The sequence below is a fragment of the Serinus canaria genome, chromosome 3 (genome assembly GCF_022539315.1).
Source record: "Serinus canaria isolate serCan28SL12 chromosome 3, serCan2020, whole genome shotgun sequence".
Lineage (NCBI taxonomy): Eukaryota > Metazoa > Chordata > Aves > Passeriformes > Fringillidae > Serinus > Serinus canaria.
Genome location: NC_066316.1, coordinates 21,188,065 through 21,209,794, shown reverse-complemented (window position 1 = coordinate 21,209,794; position 21,730 = coordinate 21,188,065). Strand labels below are relative to the sequence as shown.

Below are 21,730 nucleotides of genomic sequence, written 5' to 3'. Positions count from 1 at the left end.
GCCATTCTAGTTTTCTGTTGTTTATACTTTAGATTTTCATTATTTTATTTTGATGCTGCTAAAGTATTCTCTGACAATCTGTCCTTTCATGTAAAAAGATTTCAAGTCCAACGCAATGTCTCGGAGGGATTTTTCAAATCCAACCAAAAGCTTCCTCAGAGCTAATGAGGTATTAGAACAACTTAAATAGAACAGTGAAAGACCTTCAGAAAACGTCTTTGTATGTAGGAATATGAAGACTTCTGGTATTTGGCTACAATAACATGGATCATCTATGCCATAGGAAGAACAGTATGACACAATCTGTGTACAATAAAATTCTTTATTTCCTGATGGCACAAATAATGTATATTTAAAGGTACAAACATATGTTTATATACATATATGTTTGCATCAAGGTCTTTTAAATGTATGTATGTGTTGGCATCTCTCCAAGAAATATATGGCTTTGCCTTTTAATGGTCCCTTATTGTAGCCACCTCCAGACAAATAAGTGTATGTTAACAGCTTCTGTTCAAACAGAAATTTCTCTTCAAATTGGTTGCTCTCCTGCAAACAGGAGAGAGGCTGAACAGCTGCGAAAAATCAGAGCTCTCTTAGATGCATTTTGTGCCTAAGATCATGTTCTGGATGATGTTTTACGTGTTAGTTCACATGCACCTGATACGCCCTGGTAGCTGCTGTATTAAGTCTATTGAATGTATTTGTCTCTGGGATGCAAAGACAAAAATGATCCCCTCAGCTGGTGTGTGTATATAAGTAGGCACTGATTTGAAACCTCTGGTACCTGAAGTTCCAGTCTGAGCTGGGGTGACAGAGGATTTCATAGCCAAATGGCTTCCCCAATAGTTACCTGTAACTTGCAGTGTTGATGTGGTGACATTTTGATCTTCTCTTTACCCTGATACTTCCCTGGCTGGTGGGAAGGTGAAAGCACTTCCTGCTCTGCAGTTTTGTCCTTCTGAAGCTCTCAGCTGACAGGTGAGCTTGAGTTTCTGATTTATGGTTTTGAGTGATAGCTGCAGTGATCTTGGATGCATGTCATCGGTCCCTTTGAGAACAGCCTAGCGTTATGCAACGTCTCTGAGGGGTTTTTCAAGGGTCTTGGGAGGCCTAGAAAGGATCTGGTTTATGCAGGTCTAATCTCTGGTAGAAAAACTAAATAAATTCATCTTCTAGAGGATAATGTCTTAGCAACTTTGCTGAGGTTCCATACTGTGGTCAGTGCCTCTGGCTGAGCCCTGGATCCTGGTCCTGGTTTCGGTCAGGGGGGTTTTATTGGAGCTAAATTCTGTGGGGTTCAAGAGTTTGTCAGACTTCTCTGCAGGGGGTGTTACAAAACAGGAGTGGGAGAAAAGAAAAGAAAATTAACTCAGTAACTGTAGGTGAAGAAGAGTTTTCTGCCTTTTTTTTCCTGCTCTTCATGTTTTGAGGTTTCAAGGCTCTTCAGCTGGGACATCTCATGTCACTTCTATAAAAGATGCAATTTCCTATACATTTTGTAGAAGATAACAAGCAGCACAGGGGTAACTGGTAGCTGATGCCAGAAACAGCTGTGGGGAGTAACATCTGAGGATGGTGGGTGAGCAGATGTAGCCTTTGTACCAGCTTAGAAATGCAGTGGGGCAGAAGGACACCACTCGTGGCTTCCCTGAAAAAGAGGAATTGAGTTAGCAGCATGTCTGGCTTACTTTTTGTCACAAGGAACCTGGAGAAATTTTGAATAGCTGATTTTGTTCATCAGGGAGCTCTTACAGGAAGAAGTTGCGTTATAATTTATATTCTTAATTTTATTACATGACAGTCCAAAGGCCAGGGTATACATTCAGTTTCAAGGTCTGTATTTTTCATTTGCATGACATTAACTTTGCAGGGTGATATTTGTTCTTGAATCAGCTTGAGAGTGGTAGGATTTAAAATGAGTGATAGTAAAAGGGAAACATTACCCACTTAAAGAAGTGTGTAACTTTTAGTTCCATCCTAAAAAATTGATTTGAAGTTCCTTCTCTCTCAAGCTGGTTTGAGAGCAAAGTTTCTCCTAGTCTTGCACCATTGTTACAGGCAAGCCTGCATCCAAGAATATTGATGCCAAGTAGGAAATTAATTTTTTGTTGGCTAAATGCTGCCATGTGCAAAGATTAGATACTGAATAAAGAAAACTTTGGGTTTGGTGATATTTTCATGTGGAAACCTGCATTTCCTAATCTAAATTGTGTGGTAATTTGTAGATTCTCAGTTGACCAAAATGATGGTTAACAGTGGGGAGCAGTAGGGAAGACTGGCAGTGCTCTGGGTGTTTATTAGGACTCTGTAGTGGGTACCAAGGCTTTATGAGCACAGGGCTGAGCAGTGCAGCTGAGGCACACCATGGAGTTTTCAGCTGAAGAGGGCTCCATGGAAAGCTCAATTCCGGCCTCTGTATTTCTCCACTGCAGACATCAGTTATGATATATACTTTTTTCCCTCCAGTTCTACTGATATATGAAAATGAACATCTGGAGGCTATTGTTCAGGATAGAGGAGGTAGCATCAAGTGGCTTAGTCATATCCAGTAGCCTTTTTAAAGATGTGCAGGGAAATAATTTTGGTATATAGAGCCAGTTACTCCCTCTCTAGAATTGCATACACTTATTTTCAGGTCACTGTGTTCTTTGCTTGAATTGGAAGAAGCATTGCCTATTTAGAAAGAGATAAATATATAATTTAAATGTCCTAAGTTTATTTTTTTCTTTTTCTTTTTTTTTGTCAATACTCACCAGAAAATATATTTAACCTCAAAGGCAGATTATTTTTTTCAGAGATATTTGTTGAAAATGGTTATATTATTCTAGTAGTTGATTTACATTTTAATTGGCAAAAGTCTTCTCAAGATAAGGAAAGCAGTTTCTGTTTCATCATCAACATATGTCTAAGTTCTAAGGCATCTCATCAGCACAGGTGACCTGAAATTTCACTTTCAGAACTGTGTCCAGTATATGATGGTGGTTTTTTGAGGGGTTTTACATACCATTGAAGATTCTGATCTTTAAATTTGATTCCTATTTTTCACTTCAACAGATAGGAGACTGACTCTTTTTATGGAGTCTCATGATTTGGTCTGTTTTCATTATAGTGTGCATGAATTTGTAACCTGTATAAGTGAATACTGAGGGCAAGAGTGCTCAAAGCTTAGTCTCACTATCTTTTTGAAGGACATTTCTCGTTTGCTTCTATAAATGCAGCAATATGGATTCATAAGAGCTACTGTTACTGTATTTCTGGAACACTTTGATTTAGCTTGAGCTAATTTCTGGAGCAATTTTCTTGGCACAAGCAACAAGGAGAGGCACATCTGTTGCACCTAATTAATTTTTGTGCGTGGATGCTACATTAGTATAATTGAAGACATGAAAAGAATATGATACTATTATGTAGAATCTTTTTATGTCCTCTCTGTTTCCTGAGTGTGGTTGCATGCCAGTCCTATGTCTACATGTTCTCATAATGGCTATTTCAATTTGAGGCAGCTTTGGATCATTCAGTTTTACTTGTGTGCCTTCCTATAGAAAGCATCCTCACCCATTTTATTCTACTGAAGGATGAATTTGAGAACAGTATTTCTTTTGAGAATAGGTTCCATCTGTAGGTATTTAATTAAGGATTTATTTAGCTCAAAAACTTTATCTATATTGATCCTTCTAAATCATAGAACTATGTGTAAACTAAAGTAGAATTGTTTAGAAAAACTATTTCTAGTCTGTTTGTTTATAATTTTAATGTGTCTAGTGCTCTAGGCTTCAGGTACCAAGGAACCCAAATTACCAGCATCCCTTCTGGAAGAAATGTTATGGCCATTCAAGCATTTATAATTCTTACAGTGTGGGATGTTATCCTCTTTGTTTTCTTTCTTTTGCTATGTTCTGAATACAAAAACACTACTTCAAATTGATTTTAGAAACTACAGTATGGGAAAACCTTTAGGTCCTAGGGGTTCATCCTTTTGCTTGGGGCTAGCATATGTTGGACCACAGAAACACAGGACAGTAGTTTTGAGGCCTTATTTTGGGAAGAAAAATTTGTTGCTTAAGTTATTTTAACTTAAATACCTAGGATGCAGTAGGGGTTTGATTAATGTCTTGGTAGCCAGCTCAGAGCCTCAAGATATTTTGATTTTGGTGCGGAAAAATTTAAAATATGATATGAGAAATATTGTAATACTTGTACATGATCACTTAAAGAAAGAAGGCAGAGGATTTACACTGCTGAATCCCACTTTGGGAATATGAATAGACATATAATTTATAGACTCATAGAATGGCCTGAGTTGGAAAGGACCTTAAAGATCATCTGATTCTTTCCAACATCACCACCGTGGGCAGGAACACGTTCCACTAGACACGGTTTGCTCAAAGCCCCATCCGACCTGGCCTTGAACACTTCCAAGGATGGGGTATCCACAGCTTCTCTGGACAACCTGCTCCAGTGCCTCACCACTCTCACAGCAAAAAACATCTTCCTAATACCCGATCTAAACCTGCCCTCTGTTAGCTTAAACCCATTCTCCCTTATCCTATTCCTGCAAGCCCTTGTAAAATGTCCCTCTCCAGCCCTCTTGTAGCTCCCTTTGGGTACCAAAGGTGCTGTAAGGTCTCCTCAGGCCTTCTCTTCCCCAGGCTGAACAATCCCAGTTCTCTCAGCCTGTTTACATGGGAGAGGTGCTCCAGCCCTCTGATCATGGCCTCCTTACACTGGCACCAGCACTTTCACATCCCCCTTTTGGAGACCCCCGAGCTGGATGCAGCTATTCAGGTGAGGTCTCACCAGAGCAGAGTAGAGGGGGAGATCACTCTCAGTGTGCTGGTCACACTTCTTTTGATGCAGCCCAGGATATGGTTGGCTTTCTGGGCTGCCAGCACATATTGCTTGGTCATTTAGCTTCCATCTGTTGGTGTGTAAACATAAATAATTCATTTGATGGCTCTTTTCCTGCCAAGAGTCACAGAGCCATCCTGAAAAAGCAAAATGGCAACAAACACTCCCCCCCTGCCCCCCGTTTTCGTGTGGACTGATTAAGCTGCAAGATATACCTAACTAACTGACACAAAATGCTCTCATGAATACTTCTGGTCCCCCCAAAAAAGTCCTGGTTAAAGTGGGCTAAGCATTTTTAGGCTTCATATCTTCATTCCTTGCTGGGAAATTATTCTCATAATCTGAGGATTATGGAATTCTCTTGATGAATAGTCTCCAGTAGAATCAGCCGATTGCAGCATAAACCAATTAATGTAGGCATTGGGTGGGATGTTTTTAAAACAGTAACTGTTTTCCCAGTTACACCAGTTAGGTTCCATTCTGGCTGCTTGAGGAAAATGAGATCCCATAAGCAAAAGCAGCTGGAGTTGCAAAATGTTTTGAGCAATATCTTTCCATGCTAATTCCGCTTAGGAGTCACATTTAAAATAGGAGACTGTTTTGTTCTCATATTTGGACACTAGCTAGTAACTCTAACTTCCTTGTTCTAGCTGAGTATAAACCAAGTCATATTGGGGAAGTATATATTGCACTGTTTTCTCTGTTTGCAGTTGTTAAGCAGGCTTCTGCAAAATCAGCTGTTGCTATTTGCCAAAAAAAAAGAGAAGAAACTAATTTGCAGCATTTGACTTCTTAGAAACTCTTTGGATAGACATTCTTGCTTATGTTGGTTTGATTTGCAAGATCACATACTCCTAAAAAGATGTGAATCTTTGGAGGGAGATGACAACATCTAAATTTTTTTGTTCTGGCAAATAGCTTCTAAGTGAAAATACAAAGGCATTTAAAGAAAATGAGAGCAGCTTTCTTTCTCTATACAGATTTTTTTTTCCCCTGAAATATATAGTGGGGAATTTTAAATTCTATGCATTTTCTTTCCCAAACTGACCCTTTATGGAATTCAAAGCAGCTACAATGTTGATGAAGCTTCCCCTATAATTAAGGATGAGCCTGATCTGCTATTTGCTTATTCTGGTAGTAGTAGAATAGTAGTGACCTTCAGTGGGTCTAATTGGCAGATGTTATTTTCTGAACACATTTCAGAGTGTGATAATAACAATAGAAAAATTAACATCAATCTATGCTATCTGCTGAAAATGCTACTAATGCTCTTCTTATCGGAATATATATAAATATTACTGTTCTTACCTCCTTTTTTAAATCCACCTTAAAAGGCTGAAAAAGAGCATAGGGTATGCTTTAATTAATGTGTCTTCTCAGTGCAGGGACAATTCTAATTAAAAGTCATTAAGATGTATTGTCCTTAGCTGGAATGATTGCTGTGCTGTCCATATCTCCATATGTACTTTCGTGTTTTAGGGGAAGAGAAACAATATTATTTTATATTCAGGAAAATGCTTAACTTGTTTTTCAGTTCAAAGAGATATTGTGCTTTTGATGAAAAGGGAGCTGTGGCTTTCAGAACATGTACTGACACTTAAGGAGAGACAGAAAAAAGTAAATGGAGGCTTTTGTGATTTAAAATTGGCAGAACTATTTATTCAAAGTAGGAGCTAGATCAAACCTTCATCCATTAAACTTAAAACTTTTATGTTGAACAGCATCAATATGTACTCCTCAAAGGCCATTCCTTCTCCTTTTCTGCCTTCATTTTACTGTTTGGCAGTGGTAATGCAATCCAGGACTTCATTAGCTTCTGGGATTTTCCCTGGGTCATCATTTGCTCTCAGACTCTGCACAAAATGCCCTCAAGGACTTCAGATTTAAATAGCACAGAAGGCTGAGAGTCTCCACTGGGATCTAAAGCTGGGCTTGGGGGAACACCTGGGGGTTTTTGGGAAGACCAGGGAAGAGAAAGGTTGTACCTTGTGCCTCACAGCCATGAGGGTGAGAAACAATAAATATGTGAGCTGGTGATTTGAAGTCAGATGCTCAACTTGTTTTCCGTTTGATTTTCCCTTTGCTTCATATTTCTTTTTTTTTTTTTTTTTTTTGTTTTGCTCTAGGTTGGTGTGATTGGTCTGAGACCATGTTCCCCACAGGTCTAGAGCAGGGTGAATGCATATCCCATAGTCCAAAGAAGCCCCAAGCTGTGTTTGTAGAGGCAGATGGCTCAGTCCACACTTAGCTATTTATATTCCAGCTGAGGGCTTTGGAGGGTAGGAAAAGAAGGTTAGAATAATGCTTGGGAAGTATCTTTACGTGTAAACTTTTTTTTAATCTTTACAGACAACTTTTATATATTATTGTTTTAGTGTTTCTTTCCCTTATAAACTGGAATAGAAGATTTTATAAATATAAGATCTTTAGCTGAAAGCCTTCTTCTCTGTCTCATGAAGCATTCTATCCCCATTTGAACTACTTCCATATGTGCCGGTGAGGTGATTAGAGACTTCTGAAAGATTCCACTTGCTTTGTAAAACAAAAATCACAGCCTATATACTTAAAAAAAAGGTGTGAAGGTAATAATTGCTCACAATTTTGCTGTGTGCTGAAATTCCTGTTAATCTACTGTAAATCATCCTGGCTTTTTTCAAAAGCAAGCAGGGAATATAAACAAAATACTTCAGTGTACTAAAAGCAAAAAACATTTGGAATTTATTTTGCACCTCCTGACAATAATAATTTAAATGGCTTTACAACATGCACAGAGAAAATTTTACATTCAATTACTTCTCTGCTAGAAACCTCTGTTTAGAATCATAAACTTTTATAAGAAACTTCTTTTCTGTAGATCCCTGTCTTTAGAGTGCTCTCTTTGCCAAAGAATCAGTGAGAATGTCTAGGGTGGCAGCTCACTGAGTGTCTTGGATGGAGGCATGGCAGAGGCAGGGCAAGACCCTTGTCTCAGTGGAAGAGGCATTGCTAGGGTGCTGGTGAGGCACAGAGGGCTCATCCTCCACTGCCTTTTGGAGCACTCTCACTGCAGAGGAAAATCCCACACACCTGCATCGTTTAAAGTCACTAAAAACTGAAAGCTCTGGAAGCAGAAATTAATACTTGTTCCTCAGAATATTTCTGCAGTCTTGTAATTGCTCTTTCTTGAATTGCTTGGTTAATGACATTTTATCAAAAATCTTTTGTTACATGGTGTGGAATTCTGTGAAATTAAAGAGCTGGTGACAGTGTGATTTCTCTCATGGCAGTGTTGAAAAATCAGTTGAAAATTTGCTAAGAGTTTCCTTTGACAAACTATGTGTTGTTCATCTTTGCAGATGTATATACTAAAAGAAAGTGTATGCTCATGCTCAGTTATTTAACCTCAAGAGAGATAAATTTAAACATTTTTAAAGTTAAACATGTCACTTGCTTTGCTGAATCAGGCATGTACCACATAACTACTTGGAAGTCAAAGGGAAAATTCAGTGGAAGTTCATTTTTTTTTTTCTTTTTGTAAGATTCTGTATTAGTTTTAATTCCAAAGATTATTGGAGGAGAAAAAAGAGAATAACAAGGAAGAAGAGGCTCACACCTTCATGCGCCTGGTGAACCTCACTGGCAAAATATTAATTTTCTTTTTAAAGAAAATAATAATATGAACAAAAACCTTCAGAGCCTTTTATTTTAGAAACTTGGTAGTATTTCTTCTTTTTTAACCTTAACCTTTTTTTTTTGTTTGTTTTATAATATGTTGGTAGGACTGTGGAGAGAAGCATTTTTGCTAGTAAAATAAAATATTCAGCTATTTGACATTATGCACAAAATAATGTGTGTGTATATATTTTCTCTTTCTCTTTCCTATTATTTGTCTTATAAATATTTAGCAAATCTGTATTAAATATGTGCAAATGAGGAATTTTTCTATCCTGGTATAGATGCCTCTATAGGTATTTCTATCATTGCTGCCCATCTCCCCTGGACTGCTGTTTTTGCCAGGTTTTCCCTGGATACATGGGCTGTATATGTGTGGCTTACAAGGAAGGATAGATACAGGAAGAAAAACTGATGAGGCAAAATAAGCATGCATTTTTGAACACTGACCTGGGGAAAGGCCTTTTGAAGTGAGACAGGGTGTGTGAATGGTTTAAAACCAGAGAGAGGATTGTAGCTTACCTAGCAGGTCAGGGTACCTGCAGTCATTTTGACCACTTGTATCAGCTTGTCATGGTCTGATCCCAGTCTGCTGAGTGCAGGGTTATGGGATCTGCAGTTCTTGTTTGAAATCTGTGACTTCACTGGCACCAAGGTGTTTTTACAGTTTGTTGCTTTAAGTCTGGCATAGCTTAATTTCTGAGTGCTTCTACCACATTTTATTTTTTTCTAGAGAAGGTAGAAACATGTCCAGGCAGGGTAGTTTTCTGTTCTGCAGGGCAGCATTTGGATTGCCTTGCCCCTAGGATGGAGAGGCCAGCAAGAGCCTGTTTTACCCAGCACTCACTGAGAATTGATTTTCTTGTAAACAAAAATGCCAACTTGTTTCTAGGAAACAAAAGGATTGTAAGAAAGCCATCAAACACTAGAAAAAAGTTATTTCAGATTTCCATTAAAGTTGCAGCACCAGGTTGTTTTTGTCACTACATGTAAAATTCACCATTTTTGTTTTTCTGTGGATCAACAGGAACAATGTATTTTATCACACATCAGTAATGAAGTTTTTTGCAGAATGAATGTTGCTTTGTCGTATTTGATATGTGTTCACACTTGATAAGAATATGTGGCTAGTAAAAGTTTCACAAAATGATGGAATATCAACTTTTCACTTTAAAGTGCATCATGTTTTTGCTAGCTGTGTTAGCCTGGCATCTTGTTCCCATGAAGCAATCTCAGAGGAAATAAGCAAGTGGGAATTTCTGGTTTTTGGAGCTGATTCAATTTTGTTAGAATCAGAATTAGAGGTAAAATTAATGCAAACAATAACAACAACAGCAACAAAAAGGAAATAATTGAAGAAAGCACGGAAGTTCTACTACTGATGAGATGTAGATACTCTTTACTGGGCAAAGTGACAGCTGAATGAAATGCAGAATCTGTGCTGGGAGGCAGAGCCATCTGAGTTGATGTTTAAGCTTCTAAGAATATTTTAATAATCATTACCCAGTTCCTTTAGAAATTGCCTTAGCAACTCATTGTGAGCTATTGAATACTGCCATATCCATACAGAGACCTTGCTTGGAATACTCCTTCACCTCTCCAGTACAGCACTTTGACTTGAAGGAAACTTACTTTCTATGAATATTTATAGCCTGTTCTTTTACAAGAAGTTTTATTGATTTGATTAGTGCTCCCACAGAACACAGATGAAAAGAAACCACTGAAAGGAGATCAACCTCTGTCTTGTCAGTTCTTGAATATTGCACACTTTATTAATGTCAGTCTAGGCTTTCCTGTTATTATTCCTAGTTATAAGAGAAGTATTGGTAATGTCTTTTTTTCAGACAGATTAAAAATCAGTATTTTTAATGTATTTTATTTTTGAGACAGAACATCAAAACCCTCTAAATAATCTATTTGCAGTTTTGTGACACAGAATTTTGGGCCAGTGCTAAAAATCAGGATCTTGTAGTTGGGGATCCAGAGAATACCAAACACTCAATAAACAGCAGCAATTTGTGCTAATGTGGTTCCCAAATCCCTGACAAAACTGTGAGAATTGGCTTCTGGAAGCTGGAGTGGGTGAGTGAAGTGGTTGAGTCACCAGCCCTGGAGGCATATAAATGATGTGTGGAAGTGGCACCTAGGGACATGGTTTAATGATGGGCTTGGTGGTGTTAGCTTAATGGTTGGACTCAGTCTTCAAAGGTCTTTCCCTCCCTTAACAATTCTATGAAGAAATTACACCAAACTTCTGTAAAGCAAAGAGTTTTGGTTTCTTAGCAGACCATGGTCTAAAACAGAGAGATCTTCATCTGTGTTATTGCACAGGGCTCTTCCATCAGGAGGATTCTTGCAGGAATTTCTTAAATTGGAAAGTTAAATTATTTTCTGTGGATGCAATGATGAATTAACTTGAAGGAGGAGCACTGTCTACTCATGGTGGGATTCCACAGGCAGCAGCTTGTGAGCAGGGGCTGTGACACATAGTATGTGCATGGGTGAAAGAATTCATGTGTATATATAGCACAGAAATGTACTTTCAAAGCAAAAGAATTTGTATTCAATTCATTTGGGGTTTAGATTTTAAAGTAATCCTTGTACTTGTTCAACCTTCAAATTCTCCTGCTCTATGTTCAGGGACGTGTGTGCATGCACATGTGTTGGCCCTGACAGGAGGGGAGTCCAGAGTTTCTAGCTATGGGCAACACCCATCTCTGTGTATCTCTAGCTTGAGCAAGCCTGGGGGTCTTTGAGGGCTTCAGATGACAGACTTTCAGTAATTAAAGGTCACTGTAATGCATAGTGCTCAACCATTGATTTGGTGTCAGTTATGGACCTAAATGATACAGAGAATTTTGGACTTTCCTTCCTTCTGTGCTTCACTTACCTACCTATAAAAAGGGAAATAGGAATATTCTACCTACTTGGTGATGTTGGGAGGAAAGTAACATGGAGAACTGGAAAAGCCCTTATAGTTGTACTATCCAAAGCCATAAAACCTCATGGAACATGTGTTTATAAATATGCAAATATATTGCACAGGCATACAAAAGCATGTCAAACTGGAGGTGTAGGAAAGAGTTAAGAGAAGGAAAGGAAAAGAGATCAGTGTAAAAATGGGGATTGTTTTTCAAACAATGAGCACAAACATGGAAGTTTTGCTATTTCTGCAGTGTATGCAGGGATTTCCCCATAGTCAGTATGGGTACAAACATTGCCTTTTTGTTTAATCATCATGTCTAGACCATTATTTATGCTAAAAAGATTATTTTATTCATCTGATTAAGTGCATATCTCTACTTTGGCACTGTTGGGTGGGGGTGTATTTAATGCCAATCTCCTGAGCCCCAGTGCAGATCCAAAGGGAAGAAAGAAAGCATTTTATCTTCTAGAAATTCAGTGAGGTGCCTTTTATAAAGATTTTACCAGATAGCTCCTCAGGGCCTGGAGAAAGCATCTTTTGTCTCTTAAAATCAGTTTGACATTCAGTGTCCAAAGCCCCGTGTGCCCTTTGAGAAGGGCAGTCGCTGTGACTGAGCGGCGTGGTCAGGGTGCGTGTGAACCATGGAAACACCACTGGCAGTGGCACACACAGTTTGGTGGCTGAGGCCAAGGCCATGGCAGCTGCTTCCTGTGGCTCCAGCCTCCTGGCAGTCAGCAGCCAGGAGCTCTCCCTTTTCTCTGACTCTGTGAAATCTCAGTATCAACTTTCTGTAACCCACTTTTGTGTAATTCAGAGTGTGCCTGTTCACCAAATCATTTATCCTCAGTATTGAGCCCTTCCACCAATGGGCTGCATATGCAAACTTACTGCTGAGAGTAGTTTCTCATACCTTAAAATATACAGCATTAATTTAAACTTTATTTATTTTTGATAGCTCGTGAATGATGCCTTGTTTAATCTGAGGTTTGTCATAAACATGGAGAAAACATTTGCTTGTACTTGAATTTACATTTCCTTGTATAGAAAGAAGATGTTTCAGAACTTCCCCAGAACTTTCAATCCCACCTGAGGTACTTGAAATAAATGAATCATAGGTGGTAGCACTTTCTTCCAGTCAATTTAGCAAGTAAAATCTAGTCTTAGAATTCTCAAAAGCACCCAGAATCTATCACATGAGAAATAATTGCAGCTAGAGTTTCAGTAAGTGCCCTGCTTTGTCTAGGAATTTTATGTAAAAAACATGCATATTTGGAATCTCTGTATTTCTAACTCCATTTTGAAAATGTGTATCCACAAGAGTTTTCTGAAGGTATTGGTTAACTAGAAAGCAAAGGAATTGCTCTCTCTAGTTATAGCAGAAAAAAAAAAAGGTTTAATTAGAAAAAAAATTCAAATTAATTTTAATTAGTTTTAAAATTGGAAAAAAATTAAATTAGTTTTCAGTCTTCCTTTTTATGAAGGTTTGAATACAGGGATGCTTGCCACCTACAAAAGTATCATGTCAATTGTATGAGAATTTATAGCATTTCAAGATTTTTCATATTTGCAATATAATCTATTGTTTGTCATGAGAGTAGACTCAACTAGAATTTGAAACTTCAAACATTGTTTTGCTCAAAAGCAGTGATATATAGTTATTAAAGTTACTTATATCTGCTTCACAGCGAGTCTGCTTCTCATGGGAAAGTTACAGATGCTTTCATTCTCCCAGAAATATGTCAAAAAAGACTATATGAAAGTAAAGAATCCTATAAAATATTTCTTTGTTTGGGTTTTTTTGTTTTTATTTTTTTTAAATCCTTTTCATTTTGCATACCCCTGCTTCCACCTCTATAGCTGACCAAAGGGATACAGATTTCCTTTGATCCTGATTTGAATCTCAGAGACTCCTGGGAGTTTGGAGCTGAAACCCTGGAATATGTTACTTTTTTTGAGTGGAGCAATTAGTTACAATCTACTTACAATGGGATTTTATTCTTAATTCACACAGAATCAAAGAATCAGAATTCACTCTAGGGTTACTGGAAGCTCCTTGTAAAATGCATTTCTTGTCCACAGCTGCTTGTCAGAGACAAGTCCTTTGTTCATTAAAAGCATACTGAGAATTTAGCAGAACATGAAAAGGATTTGGTGAAATTAGGAGGAAATAATCCTCCTGGTTATGGAAGTGAAGTGTGGAGATGCATTGGGGAAGGACAGTGTGAAAAGGATGCTGACAGTATTTTGGATGAAACAGATCCCATTTAGCAAGTTAAATTTTGTACTCTGCACTGCTCATGGCAGATAGCACTGATTAAAAGCTTTGAGAGAAGCAGTCTGATGAATGTAGAAGTTTAAATGAAGCAATTTCCACAATCAAACCCAAGTATATTGGGTTGAAGTGGGGAATGGACCAGTTCTAGGAATTTCCCCCTTAGAAAGAGGGGAAGGGATGAGCTGCACAGGACTGAAGATGTGAAGGATAAGCAAGGCACTGAGGCTGCCTGTGCAGTTGCAGTGGGCACATCCTGTCCCCATCCCATCCAAGCAAGGAGCTCCGAGGCAGGGAAGAGCCAGCAGGCCATGTGGCTGATTCCCCAAGGTTTGTCTGTGAGCAAGGCAGTCCTAGCCAGACTTTATGCTGCCTCTTGAGTGGAAAGGGGAACTCTGAAGTGAAAATATGCCAGGGAGCTACTGCACTGCTACTGGGGCCAGACATTCCTGCCCTCCACATGCAGGAGCTCTGTGGTACACAGGGATGTGCAGCAGAATTCCTGTGACCATGTTCTTTTCCACCAGCACAGGGCCAAAATTAAGGTTTCCTTGGTTTTTACCTAGCAACAGAATTCTTTTTTTTTGTCTTTATTATAATTATTTAAAGAAAGAAATACTACTTTTCTGACACAAACCTCTTGGGAATTACATCAACCATATGAAATATAAATACGTTTTCTCTGCCGTTGTATAAATAATGGATTAGGTTTTCACTGGAGAAGCTGAGAGTAGGATTTAAGGACAACTTGTGTAACTCTCAAAGTAGGCTGTGGTGTACAGCAGCAGACTGTTATAAAACATGACACAGTAGGAAATGTGATTAATGTGTGATGGAAACCCCTTGGTAGATCAGGTCACTAAAGTATGTGCCCTAGCCATGGTTTGTGTTATGCTCAGTGAGCATCTGGACAGAAAGGAACTGCTACCTGGTGGAGTGCTGTTTTATCCAGTAATGTGGGATTTAATCATACAGTTATCACACAATACCTTTTCTGTGTTTGTGGAAGGAAAGCATTTGGCAGTTTTTAGGATAAAAAACAAGAATTTGAGCATAAAAGTGAGCTACCATCCTTCCTTTAAAGAAGATATAAACCTGATTTGGGGAGAACACCCAGAGCTGGATGTGGACGCGGTGTCCGCGTACCAATTAGCAGCAGATGAGAAGCGTGCAGCAGAGCAACAGCCTCTGGAAGAGCTCTGGGATGCTCTCAGAGTGCCTGCTTGTTTTATGGGGCCAGCCAAGCAAAACTGCCTGCTTGGCATGTGCTCCACTGGGCTGGTGTTTTGTCACCACTGCAAGACATTGCTTTTGTAGAGAAGTAAATAAAACGTGACTGCCAAATCCCCTAGCATGAGTTTTCTAAATCTGGTGTATCCAGACCCCTGATTCTGAATTGCATTAAGACCTCCCAGGAATTATAACCTGGAACAATTCAAGCTTCTGTTGATGCATAAACAGGCATGTTTATGAAAACAGAGTAGCTTGGATCTGTTTGTCCCTATTTGATTGGTGATGAGCTAATTTTATTTTAAAACTTTGCTCCTTGGTGCACGAAGGGACAGAGTGAACTCAGTGGAGCTGAAATTTCCTGAATTATAATTTTAACCCTGACTCTGGTTTAAGGAAGCACATTGGGTTGGTCTAAAGTTGCTGTGACTTTTTCCCAGTTTTCTGAGTCAGGCTTTCTTTCACATATTAGTTCAGGGAACATTTGCAAGATTGTAGGACTCTGCAACCTGTAATTGGTATTTCCTGTGATTTTGTTCCCTTTTTTTTTCTTTTTTTTTTTTTTTTATAAGATTTATGAGGCAAGATTTAGGGAAAATTTAAATATGAACTTTCTTTTCTGTGACTGAATTCTATCAATATTGCATTTGTTGTTTACAGAAGTGCAATCTGAAAACTCATTTCAGAGAGAATTATCTAGGAGTAAAATATATTCTCATTGGCATTTAATTTTATGGTAATGAATCATAAAGTGGCCTGGATTGGAAGGGATCTTAAAGATCATCTAGTTCTTACTTCCCTGCCATGGGCAGGGACGCCTTACACTAGATCACATTCCTCAGAGCTCCATCCAGCCTGGCCTTGAACACTTCCAGGGATGGGGCATCCACAGCTTCTCTGAGCATTCCATTCCAAGTTAAGTGAGGGACAGTTTTGTCTTGTGTGTTCTGGGAGGAAAAAGTAGTTTTAGCAACAGAGCTTTGGTGTAGCTTACCTACATGAGAGCAGAACCAGAAATTAAGATAATAAATTTCATAAAGAAAATCTACATTTTAAACCTTCATGCTCAGAATCTTTAATTACAAATGCTGATAAATAGTTAAGACATTCATTAAATGTGTTTTATATTCTAGGAATTTTTGTCAGGTAGTGAAAAAATGTTAAGCTACTTTAAAAATAAAATTTTTCAGATTGTTTCCAGAAAAATAGATTTTCTTTGAGAGATTTTTGTACCTGTGGTATTTTTCTTATGAAAAATTTAGGACACTAAGACAAATGTCTCAACTACATGCCAAACCACTTTGCTTTTTATTTGCAAGTTATTTTTCTAGGAAGAAGGTAATGTTAAAAGAAGATTTTGTCTTAATTTCTAAAGATAAGTCTTTTTATGACAAGTTTTCCCTTTTGCCTCCTTTGAAGGGCATGTTGTTCTGCTAAAAAGTGAAATAATGTCAGGAAATCTGGAGTGTTACTGCTGCTGCTCCCTCAAAACTCGACTGATCCTTTGGAGGAGAAAAACATTTAAATTAAAAATCAGGGCTTAAGCTTGTGAAACTTTTTTGTAGGGTTCTGCCTGTGTGACCTTGTCCAAAATCATTAAATACTGATCCTGGGAGATGTACTGAGGGCATTCCACAGGTGCTGGGCCCTGAGCTCTCTGTGTTTCACTTTCTCTGGTCCGAGTGGACCAGCAGCAATCCCCCCATCAGAGGAATTTGGGGTGCTCTTTTACAAAAGCCTGTGAAGACAAAATGATTTCCCCTTTCACAAGGACAGAGCCATGAGCTGTATCTCTAACTTTGAAGGAACCAAAGCCTTTAATAATGAAGAATCTAGGCAATCCCATTTACGGTAGAAATCCCTGTTTTGCTCATCCAAGTGGTTTGGGCTTTTTTAAAGCTGCTTCACTTTGAAACTTGGCCCTTGTAAAGGAAAATTGTGCTGCCTACAGGTGCTGTGTTGTGTTTGCACCTGTGTAATTTACTGGTGCTGCAGCCTGTTAAATGCCCAGTGACAAACACTGGCAGTCTCAGGCATAGATCAATCAATTGCTATTAACTGCATGTAGCAGATGGTAAGAGAGTAGCTCAGAGAGGATTTTACAACCTACATTTTCACCTAATTTCTCACAATGTTTGCTGTGTTATATGGTTAACCTGGTTAGCCTGTTTTTAACTGTTCTGTTCCCACAGTTCTTTTAAAACTTACAATGTATTATGTGTAACCTATTAAACATCTCAAGTTGTTTGTAATTTAGGCTTTGGAAACATCTCCCCACGCACACAAGGTGGAAAGATATTCTGTATCATCTATGCCTTATTGGGAATTCCTCTGTTTGGTTTTCTGTTGGCTGGTGTTGGAGATCAACTAGGGACAATCTTTGGAAAAGGAATTGCCAAAGTAGAAGATACCTTTGTTGTGAGTATGCTGACTGCCTCATTTTGTTCTTTTGCTGCTTGTTCTGACTCTCACAAGTGAAATGAAAAGCCTGAAAACCAGGGTATAGCTCATTGTTGCAATCAGATGAACAGGAAAAAGTAGGAAGGACTTGGCACAGTCTGAACTCGCTAATGAACACCTCTGAGAATTGGGTGAAGACATATTCCCTGCCATTGTTATGGTTGGGAGGAGGAATAAGACCCAAAGAATTTTGGTTTTGCTCTGTCCTTGTTACTCGTAGGCTTGCTGTGATGCTTGCCCTTCAAGGTTTTTAGCTAGACTGTGATAAGAAATGTATTCACTGAGATTTTTGAAGCAATGGATGCTTAGTAACCATTTTTTAAGCTGTTTGCATCAGCACTGCAAGAGTTAGGACTGGTTTTCCACACCAAGCCCTACCCTTGCATGCAGGGCACCTTTTCTGTATGGAAAAGGTCTGACATGGCTTTGTTTTTGGTGCAAAGCAAACTGGGCCTGTGCTAAGTAGTCTTATGTAATAGGCAAACACAAGCTTGAAAGCTTTTCAAGAGAAGGCATGCATTTTCAGCTTTGAAACATCAGTTTGAGTCCAGACAAGGTACTGGTGAACAGCATAGATTCCCACTGAGATTTGTCTGAAAAAGGCAAGAACATTCCATAAGAACATATTATAATTTCTGGTTCTTCATAGCTGATTTTTTTTTTCCAGAAAGGTATAGAAGTTCTGAGATCAATTTGTGCCTCTCTTTTGCTTGTACAGATAATGATTTTCCATTTTTTTATTTTGAGTGTATCCCTACAAAAAGAATGCCCCAAGATAAAAAGCAGTATCATTCCCTCTTATGACAATATCTGAGTGAAAACATTGATCTAGATGTTGCAGTCTGGAACACTCTCTAATTCTGTTTATTAGCTTGGCTAAAGAGCTGAGAGATGCTGATGGGTCAGAGCAGGTGTAATAGCTTGTGTTGCCATAACACAATCTATTACTCTGTTTTGGGTTACAAAAGCTCGACCTTGGTCATGCTGACTGTAAACACAGTTCCCACTGAAACTTAAAAACAAGAAAACATCCATTGTGAACAGCATGATTTCATTTTCAGTCGATTTCTGTGGAAGTTTAATCCCTTCTTTTTAGGTTGAACTGACATGCATTGGATGGATGAAAAATGTCAAATTGTCTGGGCATGCAAAATGGAATTTTGCAGGGGTCTGTTCTAGCTGTAGTGCAGTTTAAAAAAATGTTAATAGCATACACAACAGCTAAATGACGTGGTTCATTAAATCTGCAGATGGTCTCAAGCTGGGGAGACAACTAAAACTTGGAGGATCAAAATGATCTCAATTTTTGAAAAGAAGTCTGACTAGACAGGATTAAATTTAAGCAGGACAAATTCAAAGTAATATATGAAGGAATAATAAAATATGCAGCTGCATGTCAGGAAACAGCTGTCTAGGTGTAATTTTGTGGAAATGCTCTGTGGACTCTAGAAGTTACCATGCTAACATGGGTTAATGTCATACTGCCATGAAAAATAGGCAAAGCATAAGAAAGGCTCATTCCATTCAGTTTTGTGCTATTTTTTCATGTCTACTTTTGAGTACAACACTTAGTGAAACATGGGCTAGTTTGTTGGTGCCAAGGGATTGCAAAAAAAATAGGAAGGGGAAGAAAAGGAAATAAATAAATTTGGTTTAAAGAAAACCTAACTGAAAGAGAACACATATGAAAATTTGCTGGAAAGAGAAAATTAACAATTTCTGTATTTGTCTTGGATAAGATCATAAACAGTACACTTAAACAGAAGGAGTTGAAATGTAGGTTAAGCATCAGGAAAATTATCAGATTACAAGAGTATGATCACAGGTTGCCTGGCCAGCAATGTATTTGCAGTGGCCTAGGCAGGTTTATTTTGTCCTTGGACAGGTTTGGCTCTCTTACATCCTTTCCAGCTCTGCTTTGTAGGATATGGTTTAGCTGATTATTTGATTGCAGAGAACTGTATGATTAAAATTCACCTTATTTAGTTGATTATTTGTGGATGTACAAAATAAGAGACATTGCAGGTGCATGCACTACTTGTAACTCACTCGAATATCTAGACAGCCCTCAAAACTTTTATACCACCAGCTGCTGGTGTTACTGAATGCTGCATATCCTGCTCCCCTGTGAAGAGTCCCGCCCTGCTCTGCATTTACTGCTGGCAAATGTTTCCCAGGATAGTCATGCTTGCTTTGAAACCCCTTTCAGAATAAAATCCTGCTTGAGTTTTCCTGCTGGTTGGAGAATTATAATGCAGTGTCCTCTAGGGCTGTGTAGTGCACACTGGGGGGTGATGGGTGCTGATGTGCATGGCTGCAGTTTTGTTATCAATGGGTTTCTTCTCTTTCCCCTTTCCTTTCCAGAAATGGAATGTGAGTCAGACAAAGATTCGCATCATTTCAACAATAATATTCATTCTGTTTGGCTGCGTGCTGTTTGTTGCCCTTCCTGCAGTGATCTTCAAGCACATAGAAGGCTGGAACACATTAGATGCAATTTACTTTGTGGTTATCACTTTAACCACCATTGGATTTGGTGACTATGTTGCAGGTAAGATTTTTTTTCATAACTCTGTCTTATAATGTTTTGCACAATGATATTTATTCTGCATTTTTTTTTCTTAGCTTTTGGACAGATGTGTCTCTCTTGAGGTACCCCTCTCCTAGATTAATCCTTCATCATTCATGTGGTGGGGCCTGTCCTCATTTTGGTTGATGTGGCAGTGTAGAGATGGGAGGTGGGACTGTGAAATTTATGGTGCATTCCTCTGCCAAGTTTTTTTTCTCTCCCTGTATTATTAAAAATTAAGTAGAGTATCATTTAGGTAAGGGTTTTGATTTATTTTTCTTACAGGTTACAAAGTGCAAGCACTAATAGAACATTTTATTCTGAATACATTTTTCAGCTGGACTTGTTTGAAATGCCTCACCCTGTGAAGTGATAGAAGTTTTGTGTGCATCCATTACTTTCAAAATATTCCAGAGCTCTTTTTCTGCCATTGAAATGTCTGTATTCTATCGGATCTGCTGCATCCTCCTCTGTGACTCTGCCAGTACACATTTGCCCATGTGTTTTTTGTAATGTCAGGAGAAGTTTTAGCACAAGCCATAGATAACATGTCCAATTCTTATGGTTCCATTAAGCTGAATTATCTGTAAATTACTTTGATATACTGAGCTAAAAAAAAGTCTGGGCCAGTTCTCTGTGTCAACTTTTTTCTTGAAAATACGTCAGAGGTGTTAGTTCACCTCTCAGATTTGTGTAAGCATTTGCTGTTTGTGCTGAGGAAGCACATGGATCCAAGTCAGTGATGGGTAGAGGTGAGGATGAGGAACGCAGAGCCTCGTGCTCCAAACCTGAGACTCTTTTTCCTTGGCCTTCTGCTGATACAGAACCATCATTTCTCTCATGAAATGCCTCTCTCCCACCTCTGAACTCTGTGCAAGGCAGAGGTGGCTCACAAGGCCTTTTCTGCTGGTCTGCTCTCAGTGAGAGACTCTGCTGGAGAGAATTGTTTTCAGTAGAGCCTCTCAGGGCTCCTCCTGAGCCTTGTCTGTGCCCGTGGCTGTTGTGTGAGTCCAGGCGTGCCAAGCTGGGGTTCTCAGGTTGGGTAACTCCTCTTGTAGATCTGCCTAAAGTCTTGCCTTGATGGCAGAAAAGGGGCTTGTCACAGGCAGAGGTTTTTCAGGTTGGTGAGGTCCAAAAAGGACCACTAAAGTTTTGGAACTGCTTGACATATTTATAAATGATGTGGGAAAAATGGGGGTAAAATTAGTTGTTGTTGAAGATACTAAGCTACTCAGGCAGCCTTCATTTTTAGACTGCTTGCAAACTTGCCAAAGATTCTTGTAAATTATAGAACTGAACTGTAAAATAGCAAATCAGATTTCTTTTGACTTTTACATAGTTATTTGTGATGTTTCCAAATGTCTTTGTATTTGTCTTGACTTCTGCCTTTCCATTTTTTTTAACCTGTTCGTTTTCTTATTTTCCATTTTGTCTTCAGAATTTGTGATTCTGGTCAGATAACAACTAGCATGAAATAAAAAATTTAAGCTGTTTCTAAGTCAAGAATCTGGGGTGTTTTAGACTTTCATTCCTGAAGGGTATGTGTATGACAGGGAATAAAAATGATAGTGTATAAAGGCCTGGTTATATTTACTGTAAAGCATTATGTGAAATGGCCCACTTGGCTCTAACTAGAACACTGAGTACATTCATCATTACTCCCATTATAAATTTCCATAGACTTTTCTATTTTCAGACCATTTGATAGCATAATTTTTTCCCTACATTGTCTGCTTTTTAATTCTACCAGGAAACACTTTCTCTTTCTACA

At 38.6% G+C, this 21,730-nt stretch overlaps 1 protein-coding gene across 1 annotated transcript in view; it reads left to right on the top strand.

Annotated features, from left to right (window-relative positions):
• The window catches only part of KCNK2 (potassium two pore domain channel subfamily K member 2), a 76,873-nt gene that overhangs the window by 32,072 nt on the left and 23,071 nt on the right, over positions 1 to 21,730 (top strand). The window contains exons 4-5 of the mRNA XM_050973058.1: positions 17,188 to 17,348; positions 19,755 to 19,941. Coding sequence (XP_050829015.1) covers positions 17,188 to 17,348; positions 19,755 to 19,941 — 348 coding nt within the window. The remainder of the gene's footprint in view (positions 1 to 17,187; positions 17,349 to 19,754; positions 19,942 to 21,730) is intronic.